Source organism: Cicer arietinum, chromosome 6, assembly GCF_000331145.2.
Source record: "Cicer arietinum cultivar CDC Frontier isolate Library 1 chromosome 6, Cicar.CDCFrontier_v2.0, whole genome shotgun sequence".
In the NCBI taxonomy this organism is placed as follows: domain Eukaryota; kingdom Viridiplantae; phylum Streptophyta; class Magnoliopsida; order Fabales; family Fabaceae; genus Cicer; species Cicer arietinum.
Genome location: NC_021165.2, coordinates 61,450,705 through 61,477,262, shown reverse-complemented (window position 1 = coordinate 61,477,262; position 26,558 = coordinate 61,450,705). Strand labels below are relative to the sequence as shown.

Sequence of the window (26,558 nt, the reverse complement as noted above, 5' to 3'; positions counted from 1 at the left end):
GCCACGGCACTTAGAATGTGTAAATTTGAAATTTCCTGTACGTTTGTATTAAAAAGATACTTTTATTGGACATTAACATTTACCAATTGAATTAAAACTTAAAAACATTAAGAATAGTATCTTTAATAAAACTTGAATGAATTTAGTGTTTATCTAGTACTATAAAAAATTATGAGTGGTATGTATTTGTGAAACTCCAAACACTAAAATAAAGAAGTTCAATCGTAGATTTTCTTATTGCATAAGGTTAAAAATATAAACTACACATCAGTTTAATAATTACCTACAATATCATTGTAATAAATTTGAACTGCACGTTTTTTTCATCATTGTAATAAATTCTTAACCTCAAAAGGTGAGAATGGGGATGATAACGAGTTCGTAAACCTTTTCATAGTTTGATGTAAACTCAACGAACTTAATGAATAATTTTTATACTAAACTTTTTCTTTCAACACAAGACAGGGAGATCCGCTGGTCCAATGTTTGGTATACGCATTTGAACTCGAAATTAAAGATACCATAATTTACTCTCTTAAAGCAGCTCCCAAAGTAATTATTATGAATCATCCGAGACAAAGGAATTTTCTACACTCAGAGGTACAAGAATAAGAAATCCATCACGTTGCATCATAAATAAAAACTGAAGAGCATGCCCAAAACTTAAAAACCATGATCCACGTGTATCCATGTAAATTAATTCATTAAAGCATCATAGATATGGTCAATCTTTAGGAGTCCAACACAACTATCAACATCCTTCAACTTTTGGAGATTCACACGAGCAAACCAGCTTCCTTAAGAGCAGCTTTATAGTCTTCGACACTTTTTTCTCGTACCTACATCCCCAGTGAAATTAACCAAATCATTTATGTATGAGGAAGATTGTCATAACCCCTTTGACATGGCTATGTCAAAAAAACGAGCCTATAGTTTGTAAGTTTTGTTTGATAACAATTATTTGAGTCTATAAAATTTTTCTATAAACTAATTCAAGTAGTTTATAAGCTTATAATTTATCATTTTTTGTTCCAATTTTACTCCTTTTGTTTAACTAAAATCCTTGTTTACCCTCTATAATTTATTTATTATAGTTTAAAATAAATTAATTAGTTAAATAAATAAATAATATATCTGATTAATAAATAATTTATTTTAATTTAAAATAAAGAAATAAAATATATCAGATTGATAAATATTAAATTAAAAATTTTAAGTTACTACTTTTAAAATATTTTAAACATTAATTCATAAAATTAATGTTAATTAAAAATATCCTTTTATGTCATTTTAGATTTTTAAGTTAATAGAACCATTAATTTTACCTAACACTCAATTAACTCAATAGGTATCATCTAATTTTACCAAAGTCAAAGTCTTCAAAATTTGAAGATTCAATGTTCTTCATCATGCTGCAAGGATCATCATAATCATAATCCAAGTACATTATCAAGTAACATACCTCTTTTACGTGGGTGCCAAAATGGTTTTCAATCTTTGACATGAGCTTTTCATCCCTTTCATCGCATAGCAGGTTAAATACAGCCCCTATTCAACCAAATGTTAAAAAAGAAAATTAACTTGGTATTTTGCACCACTACTGAAAATATTACTATCCACATATACAAGAAGCTTGAAATATTACTAGGCCGATTAGAGTAATAATAAAACCAACGTCTATTTCTGAACCAACGAAACATGGTGGCAACAACACTTTCTTTTAGGAAAATAACACCATCCAAATATTTGAGGCCAAAGATTACTCTTACGATGATATAATAATAGAAAGAGCATGGCTAAAAATACTACGATGTAAGAAAAAATATGCTGAATTTCAACTGAGCTACTGCTACACTAGCACCGCATAAAATATTAACATGAAGCTTACTTGTTACAAAAACAATATAATAATTTAATGATAGCTACATAACACCAACCAGACAGTTTACTACACAAAACTAAGCAGACAGTTTTGAAAACTTACCCTTGCGCCCAAATCGCCCAGCCCGACCAACCCTGTGCAAATACACCTCAAAATCAGGCTCAGGATCACGGCCACGGATGTACTCAGCAGCGTACTTCAGTGGAAGATCATAGTTGATAACCAAATTAACCTAAACAATGAAATGGAAGAATGAATGAAAACTCAAACGAGTAGCACACAAGAAGGGAAGACAGAGAAAGAGAGTAACCAAATGAGCACCTGTTGCTGATCAAATCCACGGGCAAGGACGTCAGTTGATATAAGAACCTGAGTCAAACCATCTTTGAACTCTTTGACGATCTTGTCTCTTTCTTCATGTTCAAGAGCACCTTGTATGGAAGTAACCTCATAGCCTAAATCAACAAGAGCTTTATGCAACATTTTTGCACTATTTCTAGTGCGCACAAATATAATAGTTTGCCCCACATTCTCTCCTATTTCAAATATATAACTTCTTATCACTTCAATCTTAGCGAGTTCATCAGGACAACGCACTTTGTACTGCTTCACTGCATCTAAAGATAGATCCTCTTTCTTCACAAAAAGTTTATTATGCTCCTTCTTCTCAACAATCCTTGTAACGAAATTCTTGACAGTGTCATTAAATGTAGCAGAAAACAGAAGAACCTGCAAAAACACAAGCCAATCAAAATTTTCTTAGACAATAAACAAAATTGAAAAAGCAACTATAACTGTTTGGATCCTTTTTTTTAGCAAGAAATAATTCCTAGAGAATTGTGTAAAAACAGATGCAAACAAATTAAGGGTTTCTTATTGGTATATTGAGATTGAAAGAGAAGATTCAAAAGGTTTACAATGAAATAATGAATAAGATAACCTTACACTCAAAGCTACCCCAAGGGAGCACTCTTCCCTCAATAGAGCATTCTCTAGTTTACAACTTTCATAAGATGAATTCATATTTCCTAGATACTCCTAAAGGGAGATCAGTCCTATTTATAAGTCATAGGATTAACAAGTAGTAAAAAAGAAAGTCTAACAAATTTAACAACTAAACTAACCCCTAACTAAATTCTTAACTCCAATCATAACAAACTCCCCTTTATTCTGGGACCTAACAATAAACCCCCCTGACCGTACAAGGGTCCAATTCACAGTAGGACTGGTCTGATATTGATAACAATGGGTATGGCAGTATGACTAGCCAGTGAATTAAAATTAAAAGGTTGTGCTCTCAACTATACCACCCCTCGCCCACCTTCAACTTCACTTCTCTTTTCATCTGCTTGTATCTTCGTACAGTTTTGAGCCTTGCATCAGTGGGCCTTATGGTCTACCAATATATATGACATCCCCCTCAATTGACCACTAATCCAATCCACCTCAAGCACAAATAATATAATAAGTGTAATGGGGAATAATACTTCCCAACCAATGTTTTTGCACTATTGAACAAAATAAGATCAAGAAAAAATGAAAAAGCAACGCTCCCTGTCGAGGAATAATTCTCTATGGCCCCAAGCTAGAAGCAGATAGAGAAAAATACACATAATCCATATTCACCCTTCATGTTGGAATGGCTCAATTTGAACAGTTTAATTAAATTTCTTCTCTCCTAACTAACTTCCCATCCTAATTCATAGAAGTCATTTTCTGTTGTTCCCTTCGAAGTATTTCTTGGGCCAATGAGAAAAAACTTGTACAGACTTTTAGGAGCCAACCTTAGAGGCAGTTAGATCAGTCAAGTCCAGGTTTATATCTATGTGCATGCACACACAAAACAGTATTTGGGAGAGTATAATAAACTGCAAAAACATCTTACATTTTTCTCCTCTCATAAAACAAGATGAATTGATTGCTTTGGTGTGCACTTTAAACATCTTTCACACATTATGTAGAAAGGGCTTAAACAGAGCCCAAGCTTGATCATGCTTTCCCATGGGATGGGAATCATAAATTGACACATCATTATTTAAAAAAATAAAGTGGTTGTTTGACATAGATATACTATTTAATGTAAAATGATGAGTAGATGTTGCCTTTTCTACACAACCTGTTTAGATTAAGTCTATGCAAAAATTTCTTGTATGGATGGAAATGCCATACATGCAGCGCACTAAGCAAAAGAGAGATCAACAAACCTGACAGTTTGAATTGAATTTTTCTATTTCTTTCATTATCCTCAGAGAATCATCTTTAAATCCATCCTGCAACAGCACAGTATTACAGTTATTATTATAAGTAAATTAAGGCACATCATAGTTAGCAACCAAACTATGCTAAAACATAAAGAGAAGAAAAAAATGCATGACAAATTCAGTAAACCAAAACAATTCCGTGATTACCTACAACTGGGTCCTAGTATATCCTACATATTTACTGAGAAGTAACTACTTGCTAGAACTAGTGAACTATAGAAAAGGATGTGTAACTAATTCTCCAACAATAATGAATTCATGAAGGAAGATAGAGTTGTACTAGTATGCAAGCATAGTTAAACAACATCTAATCAGCGTGACAAAATTTACCTCAGCAAGCATTTGATCAGCCTCATCAAAAACGAGAATCTTCAATCTCGTCACCCCAAGTTTCTTATAAGTCATCCATTTCTTAATTGTGCCAGGAGTACCAATAACCACCTGAGCCATAATAGGCGCCCGTTTCGATATTGGAGTTGAATCCCTGCTGTCCATCGGAACTGCACATTCTGAACTAATCCCCGTGTACTTTCCCATCTTACGGAGAACCTCAACATTCTAACACAAACAACAATGAACAATCACACCACATTGTTCAACACTGGCTATTATGAGAAAAAATTAAATAAAGTAAGGGCTGTTTGGAGATATTGTGAGATTTAAAAAAATAAAAATAGATGCTAGCGAAACAAATCGTAGATATGACGAGAAAGCAAGAACTTCAGTGAAGAACCTTTTACAGAAGTGAGTGATTTCTAAGGCAAGGAAAAAATATGCAGAATATCGCTATATTATATAATTTACTTACGCCCAAGGGTCAAAAAACTTGCATGATTTGAGGAACTTTTTTGACACTTTTTTCTTTTTTCTTTTCTTTCTTGGCTTAGATTTATGTCTCTCAATTGTTTTCCTTATCTTTTTTATAAATATTTAGCTTAAAAAAATGATTTATTTTAGCTTATCTATTATAAGCACCTCTGAGAATCTTTGAGAGAACCTATAGAATCAACTTATGACAAGTCCATAAGCTGTTTTCAACTCATTTCCATAAGTTGTCATGATATGAAAATTGTGGAAATATATTTTGGTCGTGTTTTGATAAACATCTTAATTAAGCACTTATCACATAAGCGTTTATTTATAAGCTATCCTAGACATGTCACAAGCTGTTTTCAAATAAGCTCTCCCAGATAGTGTCGCAAATGTTTATGTCGTGGATAAACTCAAAATAAGTAAATCCACATAGGTCATTTATCTTTTGTTCTAGAAATAGCTTATAAATAAGCACTTAATTAAGTAGTTTATTAAAACATGGCATAAAAGCAAATCATCTAATTACCTGAATAGCTAACTCTCTAGTGGGGCAAATACAGAGAGCTTGAGGAGCTTGCAAGTTAGGATCAACACGACTAAGCATCCCAAGCACGAAACAAGTGGTTTTCCCAGAACCATTATGTGCCTGTGCAATCAAATCCCTATGTGGAGGGTTAAGAATCATCGGCAAGCTTATAGCTTGTATTTTACTAGGTTTTTGAAACTTCATCTCCACATAGAGACCCTTCAGAAGCTCCGGCGAGAGGGAAAGATCTTCGAACGTTGCCGCGGACGTATACGGTGTGTCACCGGAGGTAACCTGCAACGAATTAAAAACCCTAAGATTTATTTTTTCGCTCAGATTTTAGAATAGAAAGAAAAAGAAGAAGAAAGAATCAAACCGCTTGAATGTTGGAGTCATCGGGATCGTCCAATAACTTATGAGGATTGTTGTTGTCGTCGATTGCTAATTCGTCGAGCGACGGAGTCGAGGGCTCTGCGGCGGAGGTTGAGGATGGATTGGTTTCTTCTTCAGCTTGGTCGGCCCAGCTCTTAGTCGACGGCGGCGGTGGTGGAGGAGAGGTGGTAGAAGGTTCCGCCATTTGAAGTTCCGGTGGTTCAGTTGGTCGTGAGAATCGAAGGGAAGTTGTGAAGGTGGGATGGCGGTGGTTATCAATAAGCAGGAGTTAAGTGGAAATCAAATAGACCCGACCGACCCACAACCCGACCCGTAAACCACACAAACGCGAGTTATCAATATTCAATAAGTAGGAATAGGAGCACAGAGAGGGAGTGTGGTGTGGAAGAATGAGATCACAACAAGAAGCTGGGTTCAGAGACAAAGTAAATAGGTTTTTGTATTTTTATGTTCAATCAAACTATTTTCACGATGATTATCGATTGAGCTAGAATTTGAAACAAAATATATTTAGATTTTATTTATGACGTTTTTTTTTTCTTACACATATTATATTATACCTATATAGTCTAGTTTTTTTACCTTAAGGAAATTGCATGGTAATTATGTGACATTTTTTTTAATTGAAAATTACATTTCGAAATTCGACAATCTATAAATATATATTCTTTTTTTATAATAATAAAAAATTATTAATTTAATAAATAAAAATAATTAAAAAATAAAATTATATTAATAAAATCAAATAAAATACATGAAAATAAAAAACAATACATCAAATTTTAATTAACGATATCTACCTGTATGTCCTCCAATTTTTATTAAATTAAATGATATATAGGAAAAAATCATTAATTAAAATTTGACATATTTTTTTAATTTAATATATTTTGTTTAATTTTATTATTATTTATGTATTTTATCCGAAGAAAAAATAAGAGTGAGTTTTTAACAAAATAAAATGAAGTTGCTAATTTATCTTCAAATAGAAGAAAGTTGTTAAAATAATATAACACGATTTTTGTTTTGACACATATCCCCAACCATATTAATTTGATGTATTTTTTTCCTTTTAAATATACTTTATTTGATTTTATTAATATATTTTTTGTTTTGTTTTTATTTTATATTTTTAGTTATTAAATTAATAATTATTCATTAGTTATAAAAAAAAATAAAGTAAAGATATATAAATGGTTACATCTTCCAGATGATGCCTCTTCTATTTGAGAAAAAAAATTGTCTTTCAAATAATCGCAAGACGGAGATGTCACTCTTGAAAGGTCAAAAAATAAGATGTTTTAGTATATAAATTTTAATGTAAAATATAATAAAAAAATTTAAATAAAAAGAATATAAAAAATATTCCTTCAAAGAATGTCTTTCTATTTTTTACAAAATTACCCTCTCTATTTTTTTACTTTAATGTTCATGTTAAGGGGTAATACCAAATTAAAATTAATTTTAATTAGTAATTTATGTCTTTCTTTTCAATAGATAATAAAAAAAAATGATCAACAATATGAATAACTTTAATAGTTATTTAAAAGAAAAGGTTTAATAGAAATTAAAAAAACAGGGCAATGATGTAAATATTTTGAGACTTAAAATCAAATAAATAAATAAAACTTAAAACGTCACGTGAGTAATTTTATCAAAACAATTAATTGCGATAATTTATCGTATTTAAAATCAATACTAATCATCATCTTTAATACTACGTATGTTAACTAATAGATTTTAGTAAAAGAAAGAAAACTTATAGATTTTGTTAGGAAAAACAGGGCATCCATAAAAAGACAAAAGACAAAAATTACAGAATATTGTAGCATACTGTAGTGATGATTAGTTATTGATTACGGTAAAATAACAAAACCAAAATTAAAAATAGTAACCGAAAATAATTACATCTATGTTTTTATATAGATGAAAAGATGTTTCTTATATTTAGAGTTTGTTTGATGCACATGATATAAAGAGACATGATATAATATAAAACTAGATAATAATATGATTGTATATGCTAGAATAATGACAAGATAAATATTATTATATATGTATTTGATATATATATATATATATGATAACATTTTATTTTGTGATGTATTTGATACACATGTCATCATAATATGATATAATATATATTATATTTAAATAACAAACTTATCATTGTAAATAATTACATATCAGTTTTTTTTAAATTAACTTATTATATTTTAAATATTATAAATTAACAAAATAATTAAATAAGTAATAAAATGATTTTATATTAAAACTATCTATTGACGCTACTAAGTTAAACAATTTAAAATTTAAAAATAAAATCATGAGTAACCAAATAATTATATTTTATTTGTTAGAATGTAAATAAAGATATGATATATATTATATGTAAATGACAAGAATACCTTGTAAACGAATTATATTTATTTGAAAATTTCAATTAACTGTCATATTTTATAATTGTGAATACTAATTTATCAAATTAATTATTAATATTTCATTTTTAAGTTTAATATCAAATTCTATTAATTATTTTTTTATTTGATTAGATTTATATTTTTATATTTTAGATTACATTTTATAAATTGTTTTTATATATAAATTTTATTGTATTTTAAATTACTGTTTTTATCATATACTGCTGGTTTTTAACTCAGCTCATATTCAGCATGATAGAAATTTTAACTAAAGAGACATGATATGATAGATTACCGGATTAACTTATCATATCATATCGGTTAATCAAACACTAAATTCAAATATATTATGATAATTTATTTCTATCATGTTTGGCTTCAGACAAAGCAATAACAATGAAAAATACTAAAATACATCACCTGAAATGTCACTCAAAGAAAAAATTTAGTCCCCAATCACCAAATTAAAATAAGAATGAATCATCCAAGTCAAAAAGGACAAAAGTTTAACAATTAGGTTTGACACAACTCAAAGTTTAATCACTTAACAAGAAACTATATGAGTGCTTAGCCACCAATAAAGTAAAAGCTAACATTAATAAAATTCCACAAAACAAAAATTTAGTATATGTTTAGTGTCAAAGTGATTTTTCAAAATCAAAATGAGTCACCGTGATATTACAAACTAACTTCTTAATAGATTTATTGATATTTTTTAACATTAAATTTGATTAAATTTTTCTCTTTTGATTTATTCATACATTTGAAATCCGATAAATTTTCTTAAACAAGTCCAAATTTCTAGACGCATTTGTTTGATTTTACAATGTTGAAGTAATCTCCATAGTTGAACTCAAACAATGTTTAATATTAAAATAAAGGAAATTGTATCCTTGCACCACTCCATAATGATGAGCCAATAGTTTCCAAAGGGATCTCCCTCTAAGAGGTAACAAAGAAGCAACAACCTAAACCACTAGGGTTCGTCTAATTGTGAGGAGTTCAAGTAATATACATGAAGTTCTAAGTCCAAATTTCATTGCCTCTGTTTGAAACTAGGTTCAAATCCACACAAAATAAGTCAATTCTAAAAATAGATATAATCCCTAATCAATAAATTTTTTAAATAGGAAAATGTAAACAAACACAAGAGACATGAAATATATTATTTATGTAGTACTAACACTTTAGATTGAAGGCATGCTCGATGTCTGACACTCATAATATTATTAACATATAACTACATTTAGTCACTTTCATTTCTCAAATTATTATTGATGTCTATAATCTATATTTCACAAAAAATAACGATTTTTAGCTTTCAATTGTGGTACAAGTGAAATCAATGTTCAAAAATGGATGTTAAGATATAACAACATTTGTATTTGACACTTTACCTTTCTTCATGAACACATAAGAGAGATACATGATTTGCTATTATCTTTTTATGTTTACAATTCACAAAATAAAAATAATTTATCTTTCTCTACATACTAATTATTGTTCATGAAAAACAAAAAACAAAATTAATTAGAGAAAATTTGGTAAAATAATTAGGAACACAATAAAAAAACTTGAAAATGATTCTATAATTTATTTTCTTCTCAATAAGGTATTATAGTTAGGAAACACGTCTATGCACATTCTTTCAAACTAAGAACTAGATAATTATACTCTCACGAGTAAATATCTAATTGTGTCCTTGACTTTGTTAACTTGTATCAATTTATTCTTTCACTTAATAAAAATTTCAAAATAGTCCCTAATTTTTTTTTCTCGTTAATCAAGTTAATCTCTCTGTCAATATCAATTAACTAACAAAGTTAACTTGGGTGAGCTTACAGGTTAACTGTCATGTAAACAAACTTTGGGGCCTATATCGACTAATAGACAAGAATATTGAAGACTAAATTGCAACAAATTGTGTTTTTATACAACACATAGTTGTGAAGTTTCTTCCCCAAATTTTTTTTCTTCCTCCATTGATGTCTTCTTTCACCTTTGTTCCTATTCTAACATATTTGCAAAAATGATATGAATATGATGTGTGGTGGCTCTCAATTTACTCCATCTATGAAAAGGAAAAACACTATTGGTAATTTAGGAGTTGATAAATCATGTATCGAGGAAAATTATGATAAGGATTTCAATGACAGATGCAAACCTGAATCGACCATTCTTAGGTTGTCCTATTTTAAAGGTAATGCTCAAATGTACATTTTTTTAAGGCTTAATTGGAGTTTTAGTCCCTCTATTTATATTGAATCACGAAATTGATCCCCCTACTTTAAAAGTCGACAGTTTTGGTCCCTTCTTCTGAATGTTTAACTAAAAATGATGACGTGAAATATTTTAAATATTGTGACATATGATACAATGATGTAAAGTGATTAATACTCATGAAATTGAAATAAAACGTCGTAAAAACTTAAATTTTAACTTCAGAAATTTTTCATATTTTTAATTTAATTAATAACATATGAATAATTAATTCATTTAGATAATTTTATATTATAGAATTGTATGCCCGCCATTTAAAATATATTAAATCGTTATTTTTTTAGTTCAAAAACATAAGAGATGGACCAAAACTGTCAACTTTTAAAATAGGGAGACCAATTACGTGAATCAGTATAAATATAGAGACCAAAACTCCAATTAAGTCTTTCTTTAATTATTTTAATTTTCAGTTTATGGGATTTTACTCAAAAAACTTAAATTACTTTGTTTTGATTATTCAATTGTTATGGTGTCTATCGTTTATCACAGTTTCTTCTTCTGTTGATTTTATTTGAGTTATTGTGTTTAAAAAGAGAGTTGTTGTTCCTATCTTCTATGGAGAAATGATTTGCAATTGACCTTGGTAATCAGACAGAGAAGACAAACACAAAAATAGAGTGAAAACGTTATGTTTGAAGACAATGGCATCTGCAAGATATATGTTTGAAAGAATGCAAAATGTTTCTTTCCAAGGTGCGAGGAAGAAAAAGACTGTGACTTTTTTTAAACTTTTTTGTGACTTGTTGTATTATAAACAAATGGGTTTTCTAAATTTAAATAACTAATTTAAAAAATATCAAAATAGTCTCCAACATTGTTAAGGAAACATATATCAAATAAGTCCTCAAGATTTGCTTAGTTAATGTGTCAGATCACCAATTTTCAACAGAGATCATTTTAGTAATATTAATAAGTAAGGGACTAGATTGATACAAGTTAAAAAAGTTAGAAACGAAATTGAGTATTTCTCATATTTTCACATTATTGATCAATTAAGTAAAACAAAGAAGCAACAACCTAAACCACTGGGGGTTCATCTAATTGTGAGGAGTTCAAGTAATATATATGAAGTTCTAAGTCCAAATCTCATTGAACCTAGGTTCAAATCCACATAAAACAAGTCAATTTGTAAAAATAGATATAATCCCTAATCAATAGATTTTTTAAATAGGAAAATGCAAACAAACAAAAGAGACATGAAATATGTTATTTATGTAGCACTAACACTTCAGACTGAAGGTATGTTCAATGTCTAACACTCTCATAACATTGAGATACATAACTACATTCAGTTACTTTCATTTATCAAATTACTATTGATGTCTATATTTCACAATAAATAACGATTTTTAGCTTTCAACCATGGTACAAGTGGAATCAATGTCTAAAAATGGATGTTAAGATAGAACAACATTTGTATTTGACACTTTACCTTTCATCATGAACACATAAGAGAGATACATGATTTGCTATTACCAGCATATAAAAACACTTTGAAAAGTAATATGCAACAAACACATTCCATAGATGCCATGCTGCTATATTTCTAAGAAGTTTGTACTTTTCCTTGAGACTGAGTGTTCGATTTGGCAACCCCTTCTTTCCATCCTTTTTGGCGAGCTCGAAGTTCCCACAACGCAGTTAGCTTCTTCTGAGCGACTAATGTCAGTTCAGCTTTCTCCCTCGCTTGTTCGCACGTTTCCATCCCAGAATTACACTTGTCTGCTTCCTTCTGATACTGAGACGCGATCTTCTTTGCCTCGAGAAGAGCCATGTCAGCACGACGCTGATTTTCCAAAGCTTCGTTTTCGCGTAGCTTCAGTTCTTCCGACAATAGCTCCGCAAAATTCTTTTCGGTGTCTCCATTCACTTCCGGATCAGGCTTCGCACAATCTGAATAGCAATTCCAATCAAGAAAAGAAAAAGAAAATCGGTTGGTGAAAGAAGTTGAACCATAAAATGCAACACTAGTATAAATGTTCTGTGCCCATGCTGCAGCGAGCAAAATTAAATTTTCGGTTCTTGAGCTCTCATGCCAATTTTAAACAGGAAAATGCAAAACAAGAATGAATCTTATACTAAAAAAATCAAACGGGAAAACAAAATATTAGAGACATGATATTTGCGATCTATGGAGAACTAACATTTTAGATTGAAGACGTGTTTGACTTTTGAAACCTGTTGGTGTCTCTGACACGACACCGACACATGTAGTTATACTTATATTCAATTACTACCATATTCTCAAATTTTTACTTGCATCTACATGTCAGTGTTGTATCTGTATTCATGTCTGTGTTTCATAGTTGTGATCCTAAAAGACGATTCTGTCAAAGTAGAAATAACTAGTAGTCATACTGCTCAAAGTGACTCTCAACAATGGTACTTCACCCTCTACATGCCTATCATCATTCAAGTGTGTATCAAGGTATAAAAATAACAAAAAGTGCTAATCTAGGATACAGAAACTAACCTCCAAATGAAATGTTGCTCAGCCCTGCAGAAAAACAGTGAAAGAAACTTAAATAAGTATTGCTTGATTTACCATTAGATGAAGAGAAAGTAACAATAAATTATGATAAAACCATGACAATGTTCAACAGAAACTAGAATTGCTGTCACAGTTCAACAAAATTGAAGCTCTAATTTATGTTGTTATTGATTTTCCAAGGTCATGGTGTTTAGTTTCATATTTATTATGCTGATAATATAAATAGGTTATGTGGAGACAACTATGCCTCATCAATATGTCAGTGAATGTAAGCAGATTCATGTTGTTGCAATTTATGATTGCTAATAGTTCTAAATTTTAGTATGCAACCGCAATTGCGACACAATATAAAGGTTCCAAAGCTCTCTACAGTGATTTCAAAACCATATTTGATTAAGTAAGATGACTAATTGGAAATTAGTTTGTTAATAATTAGGTCTTCTTCTTAGATCAAGTTTATTAAAGAATCAAAATACTCTACACCATAATTTGAAAGGTTAGATCAAAACAGTGTCTTTTTTAACCAAATTATTATTCATATTCAACTTCAACGATTGAACTAATAAAAGAAATACCGTACAACCTAGATCTAAAAAAGTTAAAAAAAATTTCTGCTTGAAATCCTGAATTGGATGACCCAATTGCAAAAAGATGAAAACTTTAACCAGATCTTGAGATGGGTAGTTAAGGAAAATGAACAAAATAAAAAAGAAGAAGAAGAAGGGAAAGGAAGTACCTTGTGGAATTGAAAAAGTGGGTTGTGAAGAGCAATCACAGAGACAAGGGGAACAAGTAGCAGAAGAAGAAGAAGAAGAATGTTTGACAGCAGCTAAACCTTCTTTGAAATGCCAATAGAGAGGAGGACCTAATATGTATCCTGCTATGCATACAGCTACTACTAACAAACTTACCCTTAATAACATAACCCTTGAATTGTTCATCGCTATGTCTCTCTGAATATAGGTTATGGCACACACAACACAAGAGTTGATGTGGTTGAATTCAATGAAGTTAAGGTTGTTTCTTTGTTTTTCAATTGGAAGAGTGTGAACAGGTTTTGCTGCTCTCTACTAGTGCTACTGGATCTGTCTTCCTTCCTTTCTTCTTTACTTTTATCTTTTTCCTCTTATATTTATTACTAATTATTCAATGTTATTCCAAATACTAACTATTTAACAAAGTTCATTCTTCCGTCAAAAAATAAAAAACAAAGTTCATTCAAATATTAATTTAAAAAACATAAATATTTCAAAAACTAATGAAAAATTATCAAATTAAAATTTTAATAATTATATTAATTTCTTCTACATATATCAATATTTAAGAATAACACAAGATTTTTATTCTTTAATTCTATTCATCTATGGAGAAAAATATTTTGTTGGTGTTCATTCATATCGATTATAGATGGTCTTCGACATGATCAATTCAATCATGTGTTGAAAAATAAGATACAAGGCTGATAGAGTGTTGAATTTGGTGATACAACCTCCGTTAGCCCTTTACCCTATTGAGTTAAAAACTTTTTTTTATGTATGTTTTAATAACAACGAATCTTATGAAATAAATGATTAAGTTTTATGAATAATAGTCTACTAATGAGTGCACTTGAGCTTTGTTTAAGGAACATGAATTGCATAAGTGAACAAGCAAAAAGTCATTCACATCGTCAAAATGCATAAGTATTAACTCAATAATGAAAGAATCTCAAAAAGAATATATCATATATCAATCATTCAAGAGAATGATCATTACATCTTCAAGATAACATCTTCATGAAGAATGCGATCAAATACATTCATACAACAAAGATCAAATTGGAAAGAAAAAAAACAAGATCAATATGAGAAAGCAAGAATGTTCTGGTTATCAAACCAAGAAAGTTCATGTTCTTAAGAAGGAAATAAGATAAAGATTGATTCTGAAAATAAGATATCGGATGTATACAAGATTGCATCAGAAAGAATCATTCTGAAAAGGTAAAAATTATGCATCATAATCAAACAAGCAAGATCATTATCCATATTTATCAAACAACAAGTACAGCCTTGACAGACTTGATTGGACTTTGCAACTACACCTCTGAGCAGTTTGCACACGTGACATAGCAAAGTATAACTTCAAAACTGCTGTCCAATATTCTTAAGTTCAGCACTTCTCAAAACAACAACAAAAATCATTTTGGTTTATCAAGTGATCATTTTGGTTTATTACAAGATCATTGTGGTTTATTACAAGATATTATGGTTTATCAAATTATCACTTTGGTTCATTACAAGATCATTCTAGTTTTCACTACATTCAATAATGATCAATCCAAGAACATTTTGGTCTTCAAAAGGACAAAGATTTCATTAATCAAGATTGTCCTAGGGGGCGAAAATATATCAACCTTCGTTACAAATAAACCAATCTTAAAAAAAAAAAAAAAAAGAATTATACAACAAGATTGCTTTGGACATATTCGATTAACAAAAAGCAAAGCAAAGTATCAAGAACAAATAGCAAAATCAATCTCCAGATTGATGGTTAATATAAGCAAGTACAACATGTATAGAAATGATAAAATTACTACATCAATGACACACATACAAAACAGAAAAGTTTGGCAGACAACAACTGTCAGAAGTTCAAAATCCAGCAAATCACTCAAAACAGAAACGAAGATCAATCTGTTGTAATTAAAGATCAATCTGAGCTACGAAAGTACATCTATGTACACTATAAATCATCAATATTCATTACAGAGGAATTTAATAATCTACTCAATATCATTTTGGATAAATTCGTCAAAAGAATCAACAAAGTCAAAGTAATGCACAAAAAGTAAATTGCAAGATTAATCTTCAAAATTGATAGCTTAGATAAGCAAGTACAACTTGTACAAATGAGGCACTGCATGCATCACTGACACAAGTAAAAAATAGCATGATTTACAAACAACTGTCAAAAGTGACAAATACAAGTAGTTGCCCAAAACAAAAACGAAGAACGTTTTGATAATCAAGTATGAGCATTCTTCGTTTATTTATAACACATGCCTATCAATTTATAGACCTAACAATATGTCTTCCAACAACTATATGAGCTGACACAAACCTTCAAGAAGCCTATAAAAGGAACCTCAAGGCAAATGAAACATCAAGAGTTCAATTTACAAATCTACTAACACTTGTTCAAGTAATAACAAGTCAAAAACTCTTCAAGCAAACCGCAGTTCTCTTCACTATATCTTTGGATTATCATTTACTAAGTTTGTCTTTATTTATCTCAAACAAGTATTGAGAAATTTCAAGATCCCAAACACTTTTATCATACACATCATTTGTAATTCAAGTCTATCTTTTATGTTAGATTGAGTGTGTGTGTAAAAATTATTTCAAAGTTGAAAGGTGATTGTAAAAATTCTTTCTAGGTTGAAAGGTGAAGATTGTAATTGATCAAAGTGTGATGAAGATAAAAGATGTGAAGGAGAACATTCTAGTTCTGAAGCACATAGTGAAAATCTCACGGTTGTGAGGACTGGACTAGCCTGAGTTGGGTGAACCAATATATTTTGTGTGTGTGATCTTTCTATCATTTATCTTTAATTATTTGCACACATAAATCAAACTTCATTATAAACTAATTTGTTTTATTTACTTCTAACATATCCATAACATCCTGTTTTAACCAAGATTGATCTTAAGTTAATTTAAATTAAGCACAAGAATCAAATTTTTAAAAGGGTCACAATTCAAACCCCTAATTTCTTGTGATTCACATTGCTACTTCATACACAACATACAAGTATCGAGTAAATGAGTTATTCTTAGACATTTCAATAAATCCATGAAGTACAAACTCAAACATCGCATTAAAACGACAAACAAAACAACATTGCACTTGAACGAAAAAATTACAAACAAAATAAAAGAAAAATTTAAATATATATAAAATTCAGTTATTTAAATAAAATGAAAAAAAAAAATGATTTAAATGGTGATTTCAAGTCAAAAAGTATATCATTAGACACCAATCTCCTATTTTTGAATATGTTTTTTTATTGAAACTTATGGATTCTGTTACAAATACAATGTTAACCAAATAATATAATAACAAATGGGGTTGGTATTGCTTAAAGTTAAAAAGTTGGGTTGGTATAAATAAATTTGGGTTGCATAGGAATGTGCATCCGAAAGTCTAAATTTGTATCTATAAAGAAAATAAACAATATGATATAATAAAAAAAGTAGAAGTTTGATAAATGGTAAGACAAAAGATGCATTTGATCTCATTCCTAACAACAACAAATAATCATTTTCATTGAATATATTGTCAAACAATGTTTAAAAAAATATTTTCAAACATATAATCAACATATTTTCATTGAATACAACATATATCAACAATGTTTTAAAAAATATTGTCAAACATATAATCAACATATTTTCATTGAATACAACATATATCAACTAGAAATTGTACTTCTACATAGAAAAACAAAAAGACATGTCATAGCTGCCCCTTTCCTAATTGTAGAAAAAGGAATTCCATATTTCCCTCTCTCAAATAATCCTCTAAGAAATGGCCAATAAGACATGATCCAATAAACACTACATAACATCTCAGCCACTCCACATTCATAATTCTCACTTAACCCTTGTGGTTGAAACCCAAACAACTTGATAAATATTGATGTCAATTGCAACAACAATATGGTAGTTCCTGGCAAAAAAACTAACGACTTGTCGAAAGTGTGTCTACTAGCATCCTTATCTTGCACTTCATCACTAGAAGAAGGGATATCTTTTTTTGTTATGTCAAAAATTGTGTTAGATATGCCCAACAATTTAAGTAGGATAGTAATAAATCCACAAAATCCAGCATTCATAGGTGTTATTAATGACATTCTTTGATTGTTCCACCATGCTCTAATTGTCATCCCTGAGATCAAGTATTCTACTAGAGTATATACCATGTATGTCACAATTAATGCAATAGGAATGCATATCCCCCAATCCTGAATTGAACAAATTACAAAAGTTAACTTATGTTTTTATTATTATTGGAATACATGTTAATTATTTTATTTCAATCTACACTAAATTAAATTTTTCAATGGTTACCTTTGGGAGGAAATTGGAGTTGGTAATGATGCAATATGGAAGGAGACAAGAGTAGCATACTAGGGCAACTGGATTAAAGCCCCAATTCATGATCCACATATAAGCTAAGAATTGCCTGAAAGAAAGTTTACCAAAAATGGTACCAAAAATAGGACAATGTTTGCTAAAAAAGATCTCAAGCATGCCTGTGGCCCATCTCTTATGTTGGGCCATTGATGTTGGGCCACCAATTGGAGCACAACCTCTGAAGGCAACTGGATCTGGTGTACATAATTCTGATCTCCAACCTTTTTTGTGTATTGTCAATCCAGTTAGTACATCTTCTGTTATTGATCCATATATCCAACCCACCTAAAATTGCAACAACCTTTCAATTTCAACACTTAATTAACACTTTTTACCAACATATGCAAAATAATATTATGAACTAAAATCATTACTTCAAACTTACAACATGGCCAAATGTAAATAGGAATGAAAAAATTGTCCAGACTAGTAGGTACAGTCAACTCAAAACATATTGAAGTTTAAGACCATTTTTATCATGAGGCCTAAAACGATTATCTGTAATATTTATTTTTCAATTATTGATAAATTGAATGAGTTTAATATTTGTCGAGACAATAATATAATTTTAGATAAGACTTTATTAATTTTACTATTGAAAATAGTAAAATATGAGACCAAGTAAAAAAAACTTTATTTTCTTGAAGGTCTAAGGTGACTTTGTCTTAGTAGCTTTGCCTTTGAGTCGATCCTTAAACAAGATGATGTCATGTCCTAATTATAATTCTCAAAATAAGTTTGATTTGAAGGACTTATCTATTGGTACTTAGTTTCTTCTCTCATCCCTTTTATGTTCTCAAAAGTCACTAAAATACATGTCTAGATTGGAAAATTCATATATGTTTTTGGTCATAATACAACTTCGAATTGACAAATTCAAAGATGATTAGGGGTGGGAGAAGAAACTATCTATTTGGCTTACTATAAATTAATGGTTTAGTTATCAAAATGTGTGTTATTATGGACTAGCCTATTAGGCCGATTCAAATAAATAAGTTGAATGTTCAGTTGTCTCCGTTTTGCTTCCTCACCCTCGAAATATACTATTGAAAGCTAGAATCTCGTAATATATTTTACATTATCGAAAACGAGAATCCGAAAAAAAATTGAAAAAATAGAATTAAAAATGGAATTGAATGAGCATTCGCCGATTAAAAAAATAAATAAATCCTGATTGGCCCATCATGCCTCATTTCCTTGCCCACACATGTTTGTTGACAAAAGTGACCCAAAAAAAAAAGTTTGTTTAACAAACCTGTTTACCCCAGCCAGTGCCATATTCATATCCATAACAAGCAACTTGAGTGGCTTCTTCAACAGCTTTTGTAACATTGATATCATTTGGTGAATATATCCTCCCTTCTAAAGCATCAACAACAGATTTCACAACTTCCTTTGAAACTCCAAATTTTTTATTTAAGCAAATAAACAAATACTTTTTAGAATTGTGAGAGATACTTTAGTAATACAAAATTACTACTGGTTTCAAATCAATATTTTTTTTAATAAAAAATTCACACCAATTTAACTAAATTTAATTTGTTTAAATTAAGAAGAAGATATTTATGAAGTGTGGAATAATAAAAGTATTTAAATAGATTGAAATGATTTAATCAAAAACACCAAAGAGAAGAAGATGAGGAGAAGTTTTGATTAGAGACAACTAATTATCAAGTTAGTTCCTTAATTAGTTGCTTTAAAAGTACAAAAGAAAATAATAATTAGTTGCTTTAAAATAATTATTTATTACTCACTAAGTTCTAATTCAATTGTTAAAATGTTTAAAATATTATAAATTATACGATTATCTCGTATTTGAATTCCAGAACTCACATTTACATGCAAATTTATGGTGATATTTACTCTTTTATAGATTAAATAAAGACTATTTATTATACTTTTAGAGACTATTTATTTTACACTACAATTAAATCAAACACTTATATATAAAATTTTAAAAATAATTATAGTTAAAATTAAATTAAAAATAATTAAATTTTAACGATTTAAAAAAACAAAACTTTACGTCGATATTATATTTTTCTGAACATATAAACAAAATAATTAATATCACAAAAAATTCGCCCATGATTATGAAGTCCAGAATTTGAATAAAAAACATAAGTTCATTAATAATTTTACATTTGTTAATTAAATTATAAGTTACCAACTTACCTAGACAAAGTAGATGTATATATATTACATAATTTTATAGTTCAAAAAGCAAATAGAAGGGGTGGTTAATAGAAAAAGATTTATTAAAAACCAGCTTTATTTGATGTGCCAATCAAATTGCATCTTGAAAATGAAAATGTGATAACACGTACCATTTTCCACGTCATCTGGGGAAAGACCATAAATAACTTTTCTTCTATGAAAGCAGTTTGTTCCACCATAGAAAATTCCTTGGAGTCCCGCTAATCCAGCTCCAAGGTACTGCATACAATAAAATTAATGAAGTAATTAATTAACTTATTTATTTATTTATCAAATTTGCTAATTCAACTAGTACAACAAAAGTTTAATTATTTAACATATTTTAAGATATCGTTGACCACCTTAAATCTATACTAAACAAATCTTAAAAGTCTTTTGAAACTGTGAAAACAATTGATCATACTTTTTCGATATTATAAAGTCACAACTCTCCTTCTTTTTACGGCTAAAATAATTATTTGAATATGTTAGTTCAATAGAATACATTAATTATTTTTATTAAATTATCATCGATCGAGTTATTGTCTCAACTTTAAAAATTACAATAGTTAACTTATATATTTTTGAAAAGGAATATCGATCATCGTTAGAACTTTAGATGATTTTAAACATTAGTGTATAATAAACTATATATTAAGGTTCTTTAAATATAATTATATTTCGTTTTTAATCACTCTAATTTTTTTATTCAAATAATGGTTCTTCAAATATTTTTTATTTATAAGTTAACTCAATGTTTTTAAGTCAGTTCTTGTGTATCATTCAAATTTGTATGATTTTTGTAAACATGTTTAGAATATTATAATAATTTCCTTATAAAAAATTAGACTTATTTAATAAAATATTAATTAAATATGAATTTTAAGCACTAAAAGCTTAAAAAGTATATTTAAATAATTATTTGTTAAATAATTCTAAATTTTTGTGGAAAATATAATATTTTAAACATACATAAGAAAAATTATTCAAAAATTCAAAGATACACATGAATTGATATAAAAACAAAATCCAAAATTATTGATGAAAAATATTCGAGTCATTGTTTGAAAAAAAAATTGAAAGAAACTAAAAACAAGATATAGTATATTTATAGCAATAAAAAATTTATTTCATCCTATATAAAATTACATTTACCTTTAACAAAATTGTCATTTGATTTCCAAAAGGATCGTCTTTGAGTGTAGCATAGAATTGTTGAGGACATTGAGCAAAAGCAACTTCTTTCTCTCCTTTCGAATCAAGCAAAATGCACATTGCATGTTGAACAATATTTGGATTATTTACAAACATGTCACAATCCACGTTCAACATAAATGGTGCATTGGTAATCAATCCAGAGACTCTTGTCTGAATAGCAATTTTTTGAAATTAAATGAAAGAAACAAACAAGTACATAGTTAAATAAAGACTAATTCAAAATATATATACCTCAAAAAATTTAGAAGTTTAAAATTGATTTGAACATATACTTCTAAAATTGATTCTAATTTATAAATATAATTTGCAATTTTTAACTCTAAATGTGAATTTTGTCTTAGTGGCTTTATTGATAAGCAAATGAATTAAAAAAGAATAAGAGAGAATCCAACACATTTCAGGAATGACAAGGTTCTAAAGAATATATATATTTACCAACACATTCATGGCACCGGCTTTGAAATGATGTGGTTGCTTTGGCCTCTTCTCTCTAGATATGTATATCAAATGTGGCAATCCATCTTCAACCATTTCCTTGTTCTCCCATATAACCTTACCAATTCACGATGTAAGCATTAATGTATTTTCATTTGTTAAAAAAAAAAAAAAAGCCTATTTATTTTACATTTCAAAAAGATATAAAAAAGCCTCATATTTCACTATTTTCATAACATGAAATTAATAAAATCTTAAATAAAATTAACATTATTTTATCAAATATTAAATCAATTAACTTTATTATTAATTTAAAAAGAAATACTACATAAAATGGACTGAATTAATTTGATAAGTATATTGTGTTCTAAAATGGATAAAAAATAATATTGAACAAAAGGTAATTTTATTAAAATATTATTATGGGCTCTAAAAAGATATTGTCTTTAAATTTTCCTTAGACCTCTTGATGTTTAGGTCGATTTTGTCTCTCTCTTGACAAGATTGTAAAAATTGAAAAGAGTGTAAAGAATAAAAATCAAGATAATAAAATTATAAGGTTAATAATTATAAATAAAATTTTAAAAATTAAAAAAATTTATTGACAAATTTATCATTAATAATTAAATTAACTATCTTTTTCAATATCATTAAATTAGATGAACAAATTTATATAGAGAGTGAGAGAGCACACACGTGTGAGAGTCCGTGTGTCAATTTATTCTCCTTTAACACAATATTATAATTATTAAATTTCACAAATCAAAATCTGATTGTTGATTATTGTCATATATTATATTAATAATTATATTTACAAAGTTTCATTTCTTCTTTGCTGAATAATTATTTTACAAACTTTATTATCTGTTTATTTGATAAAATATTAAATTATTTAAAAATATATGAAATTCATCTTGCTTAGTAAAAACTTTTAAGAAGAATGGTAAGAAATGTCATTGTATATTGATTCATGAACGAAAAAAGAGTTGAATATTAGCTAACAAATAATACCTTTATTATGGTTGGATGATTGGTCCTTTGAGTGTTTGAGAAAACATCAAATTCTCCTTCAAGTAAGCTTGGGATTGATTTTGGGTCCACTTCTATTTTATGGCTAAGATTTTCATACATACGCTGCCAAGCAATACACAAAACAAAACCGTTTGGCATTTTGTTATCAAACACATCTTTGTTTTGTCCACAAAATCAATACAATATTATCAACAATTTTTGAATATTATGCAATGAAGAGATTTTCAAAGATTTATTTATATTTCATAAAAACTTATAATATAAAGGACCAAAATTTATATATTCAATAAGAATAATAAATGGAATGAACCTTCATTCGTAGCCATTCATGATTGAATTCTTCATTATTTGTGGTACACTCATCATCACAAAAGTATCTAAATGGAGCTCTAACTTGTATTTTGTACTTTTTACAAAAAGGTACCCAATGTTTAGCAAATTTTGAAGATTCTTGAAGAGCATAGAAGATTAAAGGAGAACATCCATCATCGGAAACATAACAAGCTAGCTTGTGAGATGGATAATCAAGTGCTAATAATGATAACACAGTGTTCATTGTGATTATGGGTGGTTCTAGCTCATCGTCTGCTGTTGTTACAAACAAATCCACTGGTGGAAGTTCTTGCACACTACATAGAAATTAAAAAAAAAAATGCATAAAAATATATTTTTAAACATTAGTAAAATGGCAAATATAAAATTATATAGTTATAGACATGTGATTTCTATAGTTTTTGAAATAAATGATTGTTAAAATAATATTTAAGTAATTAACAATTAAGTTGATAAAATTTAAATTATTAAGCGAAATAATTTTAATGAGAGTTATTTTTGTAGTAAATTAATTTCCACTAAAATTAGCAATGAAAATGTAAATAAAAATAATAAATTTCATTTATAATTTTTATCATATAATTTTTTGAAGATCGAATTATAACACAATTTTTTTTTTCTTTTTGAGTTTCTAATTTTGATTGTTAATTATATTTTTTGGGTAATAGTAATTTTGGGTTTTGTACGTGTAATTTATTAATTACTTTTTTATAGTCTAAGTATCAAAATTACAAAAATATGTGCCTAAATTATGTATCACTTATTAATTTTGGAGAACAAACTATATAACTTAAAAAAAATACATTTGATAACTAAATTCGAGAAAAAAAATATTTTTATACTTATGATGCATTATTTTATATAATAAAGTAATATTTTAACAACATTTTAGTCCTGTCTACCTTCTACAAAACGATGCAAAGGACTCAAAATTATGTGCAGAAACTAAATAAAAGAAGAGTACACCACATTTTGCTAAAAGCAATACGTCCACAACACCTAATTATTGATTTGATCGATGGAATGGAACAAGGACCCTAGTAAGTCGTATACACACATGCAAATACTGCAAACATGTTTCCATTTCTAAATATAATAATAAGACATATAGCTAAAGACTGTGACATCAAAATAAAAAGAAAAAACAGGACCAATCAAAAACAACGTTAACTATTAAGTATCATTATGCTCTTGTCACACATTCAAGTATTAAAATCAACAATTTCATCTCTATTTTTCTTCAGTACTATATATATATATATATATATATATATATATATATATATATATATATATATATATATATTTTTTTTTTTTTTTTTTTATATATTTTTTTTTTCTGCAAATCCCCTTTTTTTATGATGACTTTCTGAAGTTGCACATAAAAATATATATATATATATATATATATATATTTCATTAATTTAATTATTCAATATTTTTTATATTACGTTAACAACCATACATATAAAATTTGAATATGTATAGTTATTGTATCTTATAGTCAATATTTGAAAAAGCATATCATAAGTTGAATTGAACTTACTTTATAAAATATTAAATATCATGAAAATTTTATTTAAAAAATTACATATTTTATAATAATAACTGTTAATTTTACAATTGAATTGATGAAATTAATGTCTACAACAAATTTTTAACACTCGTGCAACGTTGGAGGAGGAAATCGTTTTATATTAATGTATGTGAAAATAGTACGAAATAGTTAAATAAATTAAGGCAAAAATACCGCTATAACCTTTTAAGTTAATCTACTTCTCGCTTATATTCTTTAATTTTATTTAATTTGGTTAGTTAAATTATATTATGCTTGTCCGTTTGTTTTTTTGTCTCGCTTTTAAAAAAGTTCAAACAATAAATGAGTTTACTGATTTTGATATTTTCTTTATTTCGTCTCTTATAATTGGCTGATTTTAAAATATTACATATATATATATCCAAATTATATAAATTTTGGTATATATCTCATTAAAATAATACAGATATACAATAATAATTAACAGTTAGATCGATAAAATTAAATATTTATATGTATGTATATATAAATATGCATATTGAGTGCAGGTTAATTTAAGAGTCGGATGAATATAAATATATAGTATAAAAATTATATGAGTTTAAAGATAATAATTGACCGTTAAAATATTTTTACATTGTCGTTCAATCACAATAATTTAATTTGTTATATTATATTAAATCATTTTTAAATTAAAGATACTTATTTAATATTTTATTGATATGACAAGTTATTATTGATTGTCGGTATAAGGTAATTTTATACTTATAATTAAAATACCTTTAAATCCAAATTATATAGCTAGATTTGTGCTTAATTAAGTCCTTAAGCTTTTAAGAAAGTTAATTAGTAGTTTTGGTGTTGGTTTTCTTTGCAAAGCACTCTTGTATTTAGTTAGCATTTTCTTAGCACATATAATGCTTTGATTAGTGTTCTATTGATACATTTTCATTTTCAAAAGAAAAAGTTAATTGATGATAATATGTTGTTCCCACCTCAAAAATAAAAGAAAATGAGTCACAAAAATAAATATATTTAATCTAAAATTCAAACTAAATACATTAATTTTTATTAATTTTAGTTTATCTTATATTTAAGAATAAAGAAAATATGAAATAAGTATATTATTTATAGTTAGTTTTCGTCTTTTTCAATTTTACCGTGTAGCTAATGTTTGTGTGTGCTCTCTATAACCCTACTTAGAAGTTGGGTAGAGTTTTGAGCAGCTAAACATATTTAATAAATTTTTATTTATGTAAAAAAAAGTAAGTACCTTTGAAGGAGAAGATGAGGGTAGGTTTTGATTAGAGCTGGATTCCATTGAGTGGAGATGGTGAAAACCCAAGATAAGGTGAACCATAATTCGCATATTAAAGCAACAAACCAATGGAAAGAGTAGTTGTTAATAGAAATAATACGATAACCAAGTAGCAACAAAAGGAGGATTAAAATAAAGCTATCTAATACCCTTTTGTAATTGTGTTTGTACCAATATTTTTCATAGAGTGGAAGAGAGTTTGGGTTCGCCATTGATTTTAGCTAAGGTGATAAGAAAACTTTGTACTTT

The 26,558-nt window shown here is 28.1% G+C and overlaps 3 protein-coding genes across 8 annotated transcripts; all 3 read right to left on the bottom strand.

Annotated features, from left to right (window-relative positions):
• Nucleotides 1–505: 505 nt before the first annotated feature.
• On the bottom strand, nucleotides 506–6,277 carry LOC101515139 (DEAD-box ATP-dependent RNA helicase 38). Its single transcript, XM_004506195.4, has 8 exons — nucleotides 5,859–6,277; nucleotides 5,483–5,776; nucleotides 4,474–4,701; nucleotides 4,087–4,152; nucleotides 2,204–2,611; nucleotides 1,985–2,114; nucleotides 1,463–1,548; nucleotides 506–839 (listed from the first exon to the last, which is right to left on the bottom strand). The coding sequence occupies exons 1-8, from the start codon at nucleotides 6,057–6,059 to the stop codon at nucleotides 777–779; spliced, it is 1,476 nt and encodes a 491-aa protein (XP_004506252.1). The 5' UTR covers nucleotides 6,060–6,277; the 3' UTR covers nucleotides 506–776.
• A 5,474-nt stretch (nucleotides 6,278–11,751) lies between these two features.
• LOC101515458 (uncharacterized) lies at nucleotides 11,752–14,205 on the bottom strand. Its single transcript, XM_004506196.4, has 3 exons — nucleotides 13,803–14,205; nucleotides 13,049–13,072; nucleotides 11,752–12,468 (listed from the first exon to the last, which is right to left on the bottom strand). The coding sequence occupies exons 1-3, from the start codon at nucleotides 14,005–14,007 to the stop codon at nucleotides 12,122–12,124; spliced, it is 576 nt and encodes a 191-aa protein (XP_004506253.1). The 5' UTR covers nucleotides 14,008–14,205; the 3' UTR covers nucleotides 11,752–12,121.
• Nucleotides 14,206–17,417: 3,212 nt separating this feature from the next.
• LOC101488214 (cellulose synthase-like protein H1) lies at nucleotides 17,418–26,558 on the bottom strand. 6 transcript variants are annotated; one of them, XM_073369600.1, is made up of 9 exons: nucleotides 26,265–26,557; nucleotides 23,432–23,750; nucleotides 23,101–23,223; nucleotides 22,090–22,206; nucleotides 21,592–21,804; nucleotides 20,568–20,676; nucleotides 19,496–19,641; nucleotides 18,175–18,525; nucleotides 17,418–18,068 (listed from the first exon to the last, which is right to left on the bottom strand). In XM_073369600.1, exons 1-9 carry the CDS (start codon nucleotides 26,519–26,521, stop codon nucleotides 17,517–17,519), a joined length of 2,187 nt encoding a protein of 728 aa, XP_073225701.1. In that variant the 5' UTR covers nucleotides 26,522–26,557; the 3' UTR covers nucleotides 17,418–17,516. The 6 variants fall into 6 exon arrangements, with proteins under 6 accessions (XP_073225701.1, XP_073225702.1, XP_004506254.1 ...); XM_073369601.1 differs by having other exon boundaries at nucleotides 19,496–19,599; XM_004506197.4 differs by having other exon boundaries at nucleotides 19,496–19,602; nucleotides 26,265–26,556.

Bases quoted from the DNA above. Each gene is read 5' to 3' on its own strand.
- LOC101515139 (XM_004506195.4), bottom strand. From the start codon at position 6,059: ATGGCGGAACCTTCTACCACCTCTCCTCCACCACCGCCGCCGTCGACT. The intron at 4,702-5,482 runs GTAATTAGATGA...TGTTTGTGTTAG, and splicing joins CTAGAGAGTTAGCTATTCAG to AATGTTGAGGTTCTCCGTAA. The intron at 2,115-2,203 runs GTGCTCATTTGG...TTCATTGTTTAG, and splicing joins GTGGATTTGATCAGCAACAG to GTTAATTTGGTTATCAACTA.
- LOC101515458 (XM_004506196.4), bottom strand. From the start codon at position 14,007: ATGAACAATTCAAGGGTTATGTTATTAAGGGTAAGTTTGTTAGTAGTA. The intron at 13,073-13,802 runs GTACTTCCTTTC...GTTTTTCTGCAG, and splicing joins CACTTTTTCAATTCCACAAG to GGCTGAGCAACATTTCATTT. The intron at 12,469-13,048 runs GTTAGTTTCTGT...ATTGCTATTCAG, and splicing joins GAGCAACATTTCATTTGGAG to ATTGTGCGAAGCCTGATCCG.
- LOC101488214 (XM_073369600.1), bottom strand. From the start codon at position 26,521: ATGGCGAACCCAAACTCTCTTCCACTCTATGAAAAATATTGGTACAAA. The intron at 21,805-22,089 runs GTAAATATATAT...ATTGCTATTCAG, and splicing joins CCGGTGCCATGAATGTGTTG to ACAAGAGTCTCTGGATTGAT. The intron at 18,526-19,495 runs GTTTGTTAAACA...TTGCAATTTTAG, and splicing joins GCACTGGCTGGGGTAAACAG to GTGGGTTGGATATATGGATC.